The sequence below is a fragment of the Halichoerus grypus genome, chromosome 4 (assembly GCF_964656455.1).
Source record: "Halichoerus grypus chromosome 4, mHalGry1.hap1.1, whole genome shotgun sequence".
NCBI lineage: Eukaryota > Metazoa > Chordata > Mammalia > Carnivora > Phocidae > Halichoerus > Halichoerus grypus.
Genome location: NC_135715.1, coordinates 132,169,658 through 132,181,711, shown reverse-complemented (window position 1 = coordinate 132,181,711; position 12,054 = coordinate 132,169,658). Strand labels below are relative to the sequence as shown.

The following is a 12,054-nucleotide window of genomic DNA, read 5'->3' as shown; positions in this document are numbered from 1 at the left end:
TTTATTTATTTATTTTGACAGAGAGAGAGAGAGACAGTGAGAGAGGGAACACAAGCAGGAGGGGGAGTGGGAGAGGGAGAAGCAGGCTCCCCACTGAGCAGGGAGCCCGATGCAAGGCTCAATCTCAGGACCCTGGGATCATGACCTGAGCCAAAGGCAGACGCTTAACAACTGAGCCACCCAGGCGCCCCTTGTATTTTATTTCTTAAGGAACCTCCATACTGATCCATAGTGGCTAAACCAGTTTATATTCCCATCAACAGGGCACAAAGTTTCCCTTTTCTCCAAATGGTTATCAACACTGGTTATTTCTTGTCTTCTTAATGATAGCCATTCTAACAGATGTGAGGTGATATGTCATTATGGTTTTGATACGGGTTTTCCTGATGATTAGTGATGTTGAGCATCTTTTCATGTACCTGTTGGCCATTTTGATGTCTTCTTTAGAAAAATGTCTATTCAGTTTCTGTGCCTCTTTGCTTTATTCAGGCCTTCAAAGGATTGAATGAATAATGCCCATCTGCACTGGTCAGGACAGTATTCTACAGATTCAAATGTTAATCTCTTCTGGAAACACCATCACAGCCATACCCAGAAATAATGCTTTACCAGCTATCTGGGCATCCCTTAGTTCACTCAAATTGATACATAAAATTAACCATCCCACCAACCTCAGACAAACTCAATCTGAAACCAGGATAAAAATGAAACAAAGCAAGGCCAGTCCACAGTTTTGCCCAAGCACAGGCAAAAACAAGGTCATTGTGCAACCCCCCACAATACCAAACATCCCTCTCTCTTGCTATGGTGACGATTTAGGCACCCAGTCATGAAATTGCTCTGGCTTTCTGACAGCATCCCATCTGGAGCAAACCCCCACTTTCTTGGATCCTCTCCCAAATCACCTAACTGAAGCTCAAGTCCTGTAAAGATGTTCTTTCTAACACTCTCTTACTGAGGTCCCCATGATCTCCACCACATGTTCTTCCTCACTGAAATAAGTAATAAATCCAGATTGTTCAACTACAGTTGTGCTCCCGGTGGTCTTTGGCTGAAGGGCACTGTCAATGTGAGGGGATGGAAATCCATGTTATAGATGAATTTTTGTGTTTGAGAATATTACTCTTTAATAGTAAAATAGAGATCCCCAAAATCACTGCATTCCGAAAGAAGTGAAATGTAAGCAAACCCAATGTGAAAACAACTGTACAGAATTGCTGAGGGCACAGACAGGGAAAATGAAGAGAGTAGGTTGGTTGATCATCATTCTCCTCCTTGATAGAGGGTGGCTTACTGCAAGTGACCCCAGAGGGAGGGGGTAGGAAGACAGTTTGTAGGCTTGAAGGCCAAAAGGAATGTTAGCTGTTTTCTCCCTTTGTGCCAACTGATGTGCAGACACAGTTTCATGTCATTCTCACACTAGTCCTGCAAGGCAGATTTTATCACCGTCACCACCACTGACTTGAATGATGGAGAACAGGGCCTGGAGAGAGGTTAAAAAACATATGCAACAACATGGAGAGAAGCCAGAGGATCTGCGAGACTCTAAGTTTCATGGACAAGATACTACACCACTGGTCTCTAAGTGCTGCCAAATATTTGCACACCAGTGGAAAGAAACCTTTTTAAATGAAGAGCTAAGCCAGGAAAAAAAACCATTGAATACTGAATTTTTTTTAAAAAAGTGTTATTTAAAAATTAGATGTAATATTACAACTATTGTTAAAGTATTCTTATTTTCTCATTATTCAAGTATTTTTTTTCCTTTTGAAAAATAAATTTTTGGTTAAAATTTCAAAAATGATATAACCTGTGAGCATTGCATTCTCTGAATGTAATACTGCTATAGTGAATAAATTTTGTTGTTAAATAAAAGAATTTTGAATCTAGTTGATGTACTTTTTAAAATTTTACTGACCTCCTAAATTGCTTAATGAAATGATGTTTCTCACTCTACTTCTTAATATTGAGTTTATTTTTTAAAATTTATTTTTTATAAATCATGTTGATTGGTACTATTATGTTGATAGTACCTTTGATAAGATGTAATGAGAAGGGTACTTGACCTCTGTGGTTTTCCTCCCCAAAATATACAACCCCTGTCTAATCCTGAGAAAAGTCCTGAGAAAAATATCAGTCCCATTTTAGGGGACATTCTGCAAAATAACTGCTCAATACTCCTCAAAACTGTCAAGGTCATCAAAAACAAGGAAAGTATGAGAAATGGTGGGAGCCAAGAGGAGCTTAAGGAGATATAATGACTTAATATAATGTTTTCCCTCTACATCTTTGCAATACTTTGTACTACTAGATACTGAATCTTCGCCAGGATTTCAGTTAATGGTTTTAGTATTCGTTGCTGATCATTACCCAAAATCTATTCATTGGAGTTGTAGATAATGATTTCTCTAATTTTATGGGGTTTTAGAAATCAGTAATGGATATTGATTTTTATTGAATACCTTTTCTGCATCTATCAAAATGATCATATTTTTCAGTAAATGATTATTACATTCCTGGGATCAACATTGCTCATTATATTTTGTTCATGAACTGCTGAATTATACTTAACGTATGTAGCAATTTTAAATCTATTTTCAAAAAGTAATTATAATTCTATTTTTTCTTATAACATTCTTGTTTGTTTTGATGCCAAGGTTATACTTGTTTTAGAAAATGAGTGAGTAGCTCTTCCCCGGGTCCACGCTGGACTTACCATATCCTCGATCTTGAAGATGCGTTTACAAAGGAGCACTGCAGGCTACTCACCAGTGTTAAGTGTCGTCCTTCCAGACACTGACCCAAGAGTGTCACCAGTTGGTTGTGCAGCTCTAGTGGTTTTTATTTTTACTCATGAAAGGAAGGAAGGAAGGAAGTATGGAAGGAAGGAAGGATGGAAGGAAGGATGGAAGGATAGACAAGCAGAAAGGACAAACAAATAAAAAGTAACTATCCATTCATCAACTAGAGAAAGCCATAATCAATGGTTTGGCTTTATCTTTCTTAATAATTGACTCTTTCATGGAGTTATTGACCAATTAAAAAATCTGCTTTTTAGTGAAGATTGAAATTGTTAGTGAAAGTTATTTCTTGTACCAAACTGTTCTTTCATTTGACTACTTTGTTTAAAGAATTAAGAGAAAATAAATAATTACAACGGTTATTTTATTTTATAGGGTTATTGACTGCAGATTGCAGTCACCATGTCTGACTCAGTAATTCTTCGCAGTGTGAAGAGATTTGGAGAGGACAATTATGGTTTAGAGTCAGAAAGATTCCGTAAGTGGACTTTTTCTCTTACTGTCTCTTACATAAAAAGAGGTTAGACAAGCTAGTGAACTTTCAAGGGGCAGAAGAAAACCAACAATAATATGGAGAACAATTACTGGATGCATTTCTTACCCACAAATGGGTGGTTCTCTCCAGAATCGATGTAATGGAATATTTGAAAATGACAGGTAAAAACACATGAAGTGTGGGTGAATGCGGGGTGGCTGCGTACACTGAAGGACGCAACCAGTGGAATTGGTACCTTTTGCAAGACTGAAATCATGGCAGGTCCAGAAATTAATGCCCAATTCCATTTCACTGATATCAAAACATGTTTCAACTCTTATACTCTCACAGGTAGAATGAATTATGTACTGGCTACATATGGAGGCATTGCTTTGATGGTCTTATACTTCAAATTAAGGTCTAAAAAAGCACCAGCTGTGAAAGCAGCATAAACGGATTTTAAACTGTACCTCACCTGTTAAGTTCCCATGCCTGGAGAAGCTAATGTCAACTCATCATGTAATACTCAACCTGTACAATAAATTAAGAACCTAGGAAAAAGAAACCACACAAAGTGTGGGTGAATGAAAGTATCTCATCTATAAATATCCAGCATTGGTTATTATTATTGCCTTTATCCATCTATTGTTATAATTGATTATAGTAGTAATTATTTAGTGAGAAACTACCAAGACTATGCTGGCCAGAATGAGATAATGGGAAAGAGGACCCATACATTAGTACCTAACATCTAGTGAGCACAAGTGATTCCAAGCAATTATTATTATTATTATTTTTTAAAGATTTATTTACTTATTCGAGGGAGGGAGAGAGAGTGCCCAAGCAGAGGAAAGGGCAGAGGGAAAACATAGGGGAAGCAGACTTCCCACTGAATGCTGAGGGGGAGCCCAACTGAGGGGGCTCCATCTCGGATCCTGAGACTGTGACCTGAGCTGAAACCAAGAGTCGGACGCTTAACCGATTGAGCCACCCAGGTGCCCCGCAATTATTAGTTTTTTATTTATTTATTTATTTATTTATTTAATTTAATTTAATTTAATTTAATTTTTTTTTAAAGATTTTATTTATTTATTTGAGAGAGAGAGAATGAGAGAGAGAGAGCATGAGAGTGGGGAGGGTCAGAGGGAGAAGCAGACTCCCTGCCGAGCAGGGAGCCCGATGCGGGACTCGATCCAGGGACTCCAGGATCATGACCTGAGCCGAAGGCAGTCGCTTAACCAACTGAGCCACCCAGGTGCCCAATTATTCGTTTTTTAAACAAATCCTATGATTTTACAACTTACAGAAGAAAAAATGAGACTTGAATAAATTTTTTAAAACTTGGCAAAGATTACATAACCAATAATTAATGGAGCCATCATCCTAATCCAGTTCTGATTCCTAAACCCAAGATATTTAATCTCTATCTGTACTATAATGTCTCTTTACTCTTACTTAAATTAAATTAATTAAAATGCCAGGGAATCAGGATGTGTTGTCCCATGGCGGTGGTTGACATTAACACCATGAAATTCCTTTCCCTGTTTCTTCCCTACACCCATGACCCTGTACCCCCACTTTCACTTCCTACCCTCCATTTGCTCTCATCTATGCTGGGGAAAATCATATCCAGCTCAATCCTGTGGTTTCTCCTGGCATGGGAGTGTCAACATCATCTTACTGTCTAGTTAATTTGCAGTCTCAATTTTAAACAGGTAAATTCTCATGTTTCTAAGAAACAAAACAATAAATACTCATTTTACTCAGTAGTTCAAAAAATTAGATTTTATTCAGCTAATTTAAAAATGTTGGCCTCCTGTTGACATTCAGAAAATACAAATATGTCATATCCTGTAGAAATATTGAAAAATGTAGTCAAGCTAGCAGTCCTGAACCTGACAGAGTGTTTTCTTGTGTAATGAGAGACAGAGAGAGAGAGAATGAAAAAAAAGGAGGGAAAGGCAAATAGTCATTTTGCTGTGTTCCATGAATAAAGCTAATTTATGGGAATGTTTTCCTGGAGCAAAATTGTTAATGACTATGTTGTTGTGTCATTATTAACTGCTTTGTGCATTGTTTTTATCCTGACAGATAACAATGATAAGAATTCAAGGTAAGTGACTATTTCAACAATACATCATCTTTTCTAGAATAACTCCCTAATAGTCCTTTTAAAGGCACAAAACAGAGATAATATTTTCATGCATCTTGTACTTCTTATAAAATGGCATAGGTAATCCATTCCTTTTCTCTTTAAAACATTGCTGTAATTGATTTCAAAAACCTTTTGAAATATTCCTTCTGTATTGGGTCCAAATCTCCTCCGTGTATCCAGTAACACCACAGAATTTCTAACCTAAATGGGCAGAGGAAAAGTTGAACAATTATGATTTCATGAGCACAGGGGAGATCCATAAACCTCAAATTCTTCCCATAGACAAATACTAGAACCCTAAAATTTAATTACTAGATACTTCTCTTTAGTTTGAGAGTTTAAATTCTCATATAAAAATGTCAGTTAATCATACATTGGTATAAAAGTAGGATTAGACAGAGTCTAACCTGAGAAGACAGAAGGCAGGCACCAGGCAAGTTCCTAGAAAGAGGTGGTAGGAAGGCAGAGGTTGAAGTTATATAGGAAATTCTAAGTAATTATATAAGAAAATCTAAGTAAGTAGAGTGCTAGGGTCAGCCTGGGCCTAGAAGAACCACGCTTTTCTCACTGGGTAGAAAAAAGATGAAAGCAGGTGTGGGTGTAGATGAATGGCAATGAGAGAATGAATAGGAAGTTTGAGTGAATTCTTCAGTTTTTAGAGGAGATGAATCCATCTTCTGATACATGTGGTAATGTAGAATGAGAAGATCATGGTGAAAGTTTGAGAAAGCTGTGGAGGCAAATGGAACAATCTGTAGACAGATGAAGTACAGTACTGTAGATTGAGCTAAGACTGGAGATAATATTCATTCATTCATTCATTCATTCATCCATTCATTTCACAAATATTAATTAAGTGCCTACCAGGTGCAGGCACTATTACAAGGGCTTAGGATACAGAAAAGAACAAAATGGGTCAAAACATCTGTCCTTGAGGAGTTTACATTTTAGTGAGGGTGACATAATATGCACCATAAATAAATACAATATATAGCATGGTAGCTAGTAATAATCTATCACTTTCTTTCTAAGAAAAAAAAAAAGCAAACATGGAATGGAGATACGGAATGATGTGGGGAGAAAGTTGAAATTTTAAAGGCTTTGGCCAGGGAAGGTCCCATTGAGAAGGTGAGTTATGAGGGAAAGTCTGAAGGAGATGAGGGGGTTGGTCATGCAGGTATCTGAAGAAAGAGCATTCTGGCGAGAGGAAACAGCAAGTGCAAATGGTCAGAAGTGAGAATAAATTTGACCTGAACAAAGGTCAGCAAAGAGGCCAAGTGGCTCGGGTGCTGAGAATTGGAGTGCAGTAGGAGGAGACAAGTTCAGAGAGCCAATTGACCAGACCGTGGAGGGCCTTGGGCATCTCAGCAAGGACTTGGGATTCTACTCTGAGCTGGAGGGGAAGCTTAGGGCAGCTGACTGTCAGGCATGGCATGTATTGGCATCAGTTCACATGATGGAAAGCTTGCCTCCAGCAGGCCCCACAGCCTGGCTTTGGGAGGACGGGGCAAACAGCTGCATGGAGGCAGAGATGGAGTTTCCAAAGATGTAGTCGGGAAAAGGATTAAGGATGATGGTAAGAATGTAGTCCAAATGGCTGGTGTGGGATCTGGGATGCATGGGGAAGAAAGCACAATCTTGATGGGGTTTTAACATTTGTAAATTAATGAGGGTTTAAGGGACTGCAGACCTCAACTAAGATGACAAATAGGTGTAGAAGGAGGAAGGAAGTGACAAAACAGGATGCATAGGCCATCCCAGAATGCCAATGGAGTAGAGTAGTTTCTGGTGAAAGAAAGGTCCAGGGTGTATCCATGAATGGATGACTCAGGTGAAGTAGAGATCCCTGGAGTTGAGATAGTCAAAGATGGGTTAGATACAACTTTATGAGAAATGAAATGAGTAAGAAATACTAAGGAAATACAATTTTATGGGAAGTATGGGAGTTTTTAAAACTTTCCCATCATATCAGTACTATTTAATGTAGTTGTAAAATTTTTAAGTGCTAGAAGGAAGCTTTAAATCAGCTAATCCAACCACCTCAACTTACATTACAATGAAATGTAAATAGAAACAGGTTGAGGGTCAAGGCTGAGGTCCAACAGTTTTATGTTAGTATAACTGGGAGTACAGAGCACTTTTTATTTTCTTTCAGTACCTCTCAGAAAAACTTCACTGAATCTCTGCTGAACATGAGATATAGCTATACTGAAATCTCTGGAAGAGGTAAATCTTAAAAATACGCTTGTTTTTAGGATGCTAGGTTTGGCAAGAATTTCTGTCAGTGGGGACTTTATTTCTCACTAAAGGATGACTCATAAAATCCTTACCTAGGGAGAATTTCTCTTTGTTTTGGAAAGAATGGTCTATAAATCCATATGTTTTTCTCTTCAGGTTACAAGATGAGAGGAAAGGTGACAGCAGTCAAGTTGGCTTCTTTCAATTGGTAATAAAACTGTGCTGATTTTTGACATAAATTTTGCAACTGTAAATTGTTCAGATCATGGAGGGAGTGTTAAATCTTTAGTCACTGGCAGGTTTTTAAGTATGGTGTTCACTTTTTCAGTCATAAACTTTGTCTATGTAATAACATGCTAAATGGTTAGAATATATTGGTAATTAAATATAAATCCTGGGGCGCCTGGGTGTCTCAGTCAGTTAAGCATCCAACTCTTGATTTCAGCTCAGGTCATGATCTCAAGGTTGTGAGATTGAGTCCTGTGTTAGGTTCCACACTGGGTGTAGAGCCTGCTTAAGATTCTCTCTCTCCCTCTCCCTCTGTCCCTCCCCACTCTCTCTCTCCCCCCTCTAAATAAATAAATAAATAAAATAATATTAAACACATAAATCTTATCTGATAGATTAGAAAAGTGTCCTGGAAAATAATCACTAAGCCCATAATTATTTTAGTAAAGAAAATCAGCACAGTAATCATACGATGTATATTTATCCTTATGACATATCTTTGGAAATTCCATAGTGTGGTATTTTCCCCAAATTTTCACAAGGTAGAGGCATTTCTAGGCACTAATAGTCACTCTTGTTTGTCAATATCAGTTCTGGGATACAATTTATGCTATTGCTGAATGCTTCACACAGTATTTCTACACAGCTATTGCATCAATGCCAGTGACCACTTCCCACTGAAGTTGTGAATCAATGGCTAAGACCTGAAGTCAGTTCTTGAGGTAAAGAGAATGAATTCAGAGACTAGGAAAGAAATAACATAAACTAGCAATGTAAGAGTCTAGTGTTTTAGATGATTGATATATGACTTATTTTTTTAAAAAGATTTTATTTATTTATTTGAGAGAGAGCAAAAGCGAGAGAGATCACAGAGGGAGAGACAGAGGGAGAAGCAGACTCCCCACTAAGCAGAGAGACTGATGTGGGGCTTGATCCCAGGACCCTGGGATCATGACCTGAGCCAAAGACAGACGCTTAACCAACTGGGCCACCCAGGTCCCCCGATATACCATTTATTTTGATAAAATTAGTGAAAACTCTACTATTCAACTAAGATGATTCCCATAAAATTTGGTGCTGAATGCTATTTATCAGAATCTAGTAACTAAAATTAAATAGTCCTACTTCTCCTGCTTTTCACCATAGATGATCTCTGAATCCTTTGTTTTTCAAGTTTCGATTCTCTTCAACGACTGACATTTGGCTGATGTTTGTGGGAAGTTTATGTGCATTTCTCCATGGACTATCCCATCCAGGCGTGCTGCTCATTTTTGGCACAATGACAGATGTTTTTATTGAATACGACACTGAATTACAAGAACTCAAGATCCCTGGAAAAGCATGTGTAAACAACACTATAGTATGGATCAACAGCTCCCTTAACCAGAATGTGACAAATGGAACTCGGTGTGGGTAAGCTGCTATTTTTTATTTTTTACTTTTTTTGCTCATATATTAAATTGTAATTCAAAATGTGTAAATGGGATTTTATTAGCTGAACTGGAGTGATATCCAACACAGAGCGAACAAAACATAAATTTAACCCACATTTCTGCAAATTACTCTGCCCTGAGGTTCTTCCTATCTTACCAGGTTTTTAAATCCTAACAAAAAAACAGAATTGGAAATTATCCATTAAATGTGTCACCCAAATTTAAGCACTTGATAGACTATAGGCTTGAGGATGAACACTACCAGTATACTAGGAAGGTCTGCCATGAATTTTACTTGAGTCCTTGTCATGTCTCATGTCTTATATGTAAGACTGCTTTTAGTTCCTTAACTCCTTTCTGTTTCTTAGCTTCTGGGGCTGTGGCTAATGGTCCACTCGATCTTCAGCCTTCTTTCTATAATAGGAAATTCATTAGTGTGCTACAGCACTTGGAGTAGGGGCTGCTTGGTCTCAGTAATTGAGTTTCTATGGAAGAGTGGTGTGGCACTATAAACAGAAGGGGGCCACGCTGTATTAGCTAGAACCCACTGTGCTACTACTCATTTTGTGATAAGCCCAACAGGCTGCCTTGTAAGCAGTGAGTCGTATTGTTCATGGTGCTGACTCACTGTCACAGCATGAACTTTGCAGCCTGGCTCACACTGCCTCAGGGCCAGAACAAGCTCATTTGCATGTATGAACCTGCACACTCAGGTTCAAGAGCCAAGGGCAGGGCACATCCTGACTAGAAAGACACTTGGAATAGCTCCCCTAGGCAAATATATATTTTTCACCTTCTTTTTTTTTTTTTTTTTTAAAGATTTTATTTATTTGACAGAGAGAGAGAGAGAGCACAAGGAGGCAGAACAGCAGGGAGAGGGAGAGGAAGAAGCAGGCTCTCCACCGAGCAGGGAGCCTGACGTGGGGCTCGATCCCAGGACCCTGGGATCATGACCTGAGCCGAAGGCAGCCGCTTAACCGACTGAGCCACCCAGGCGCCCCTATTTTTCACCTTCTTTTAAAAATTTTTCTACGTATTTCATTTAGATTATGAACAAATCCTTCTAAACCACCGATCTGTTCCATAATATTATCTACTGTTAGGGTGTTCCATTCATTCACTCATTCAACCAAAATTTTTTGAACACCAACTACATACCAGGAACTTGTGTAAGCCTCAAGGATACAGTGGTTATCTTGAGTCATGGTCCTTATCTTCAACATGGCATTTAGGTGTAGTCAGTAAAATCATCATTAAATCAAAGACCATTCAAATATATATGTAGTTACAGCTGGTTAGTACTTGACAGAAAAATACAAGACAATATGCAAAGTGCAGAATTACCCTTTAAAAAACAATAAGCTTAATATTAGAAATAAATTTCCTAATATGTGTGTGTATATATATATGTGTATATATATATATGTTCTTTTATATATATGTGTATATATATATGTTCTTTTCTAAATTTGGAAGTAAGATTCAGAACAGTTTGTATAAAAGAATTACTGTTGTCAATAACAGTCTTTTAAGTCTTTCTTTTATGTTGCAGGACAAAAATGAATTGTTTTTTACAGAGTAGTTCGACTACAAAATGTAAGGTTAAATTACCTCCCCCTTTGAAAAAAATGCATTCAGACTTATGTATGATGTAAATTGACCCAAATCATTAATAACATTTATGAAGGTAAAATTTTCTAGGGAAAATTCCTGAAAGTATAGCCTGTTATGCCTTAAAATTTGGTAATAAATGTTAGAGGGGCCAAAATTTGAGACATATCTATGATAACAAGTGCTCATAAATATTTATTAGATGATTTAAAGAATGAATCTACCATTAACATCTGTATCACTAACATCCAGTAGAAAAGAATTTACTGTGGCTACCCATTACTCACACTTTATTTGTTCTTACTAGGTCATATACTTGAAGGTGAGCAAATAGTGCAAAGCAAGTAGGGGCTTTCAGAAGCTCATTGGCTTTTGCTGAATTCATATGACACAGAACATGTAAATGGATATTTGTCCTTTTTTTAAAAATTTCATATGAGTATCTGGAATTGTGTAGACCACACCTTTCTCAGGCCTTTTCTTTACCAGGATCTCCTTTGATGAGTTAAATACTTTAACTGTGAATTATTATGGTCTCTGACATGACTACTGTTTTACTTCTGGGTAAATATTTGTTTAGCTTTTATGTAGTTAAGATCACTGTGAAAATGGACTTGGGTGGGACAGAAGAGAAGGGAGTAGACACTTTGCTACCTCTAAGTAATTAACAAGCCTCCAGAATTACTCAACTCTTTTGCACATTTTTTCTTGGAAAAAGTATATCATTAAAAGTACAATTTCTCCACCTATTATATTAGGTATATTAGTCTTGGACAAGGCTACTCCATGATTTTATCAACATAAGCATGCATGTGTAATGGTAGGAGCAGGTTTTTCTCTTTCATTTCACTGGTTGGTTTCTACATATCAATTGTAATCCATTGGATGGAATTTTTAGGCAAAGCCTTCCAAATGGCTCTCAGTGCATAATGCTGAAAAGTATTATAGAACATCAGGCCGCCTGATTAGTTTATCAGTATTTATTTGCTCCGAATAGTCAAATAATAAGGCAAAAGAATGAGAAATGCCTGAAGGGGAAGTCCAAAGAGTCCAAATACCACAGTGCAGCTTCTTTTTATTTTCTTTTATCCAATTGAAGTGTAAAAATTCAAA

The 12,054-nt window shown here is 37.5% G+C and overlaps 1 protein-coding gene and 1 pseudogene across 6 annotated transcripts in view; both read left to right on the top strand.

Annotated features, from left to right (window-relative positions):
• Positions 1 to 3,195: 3,195 nt before the first annotated feature.
• ABCB11 (ATP binding cassette subfamily B member 11) overlaps positions 3,196 to 12,054 on the top strand; it is an 82,283-nt gene continuing 73,424 nt past the window's right edge. For 5 of the 6 annotated variants that reach the window (XM_078070950.1, XM_036072015.2, XM_078070949.1 and 2 more), the window contains exons 1-4: positions 3,204 to 3,279; positions 5,368 to 5,389; positions 7,826 to 7,877; positions 9,072 to 9,310. In XM_078070950.1, the coding sequence (XP_077927076.1) occupies positions 3,204 to 3,279; positions 5,368 to 5,389; positions 7,826 to 7,877; positions 9,072 to 9,310 (389 nt within the window). Of the gene's footprint in view, positions 3,280 to 5,367; positions 5,390 to 7,586; positions 7,658 to 7,825; positions 7,878 to 9,071; positions 9,311 to 12,054 lie in introns of all 6 variants that reach the window. The other variant, XM_078070951.1, reaches the window with a different exon arrangement.
• Positions 3,249 to 5,352, top strand: LOC118522761 (ATP synthase F(0) complex subunit k, mitochondrial pseudogene; annotated as a pseudogene).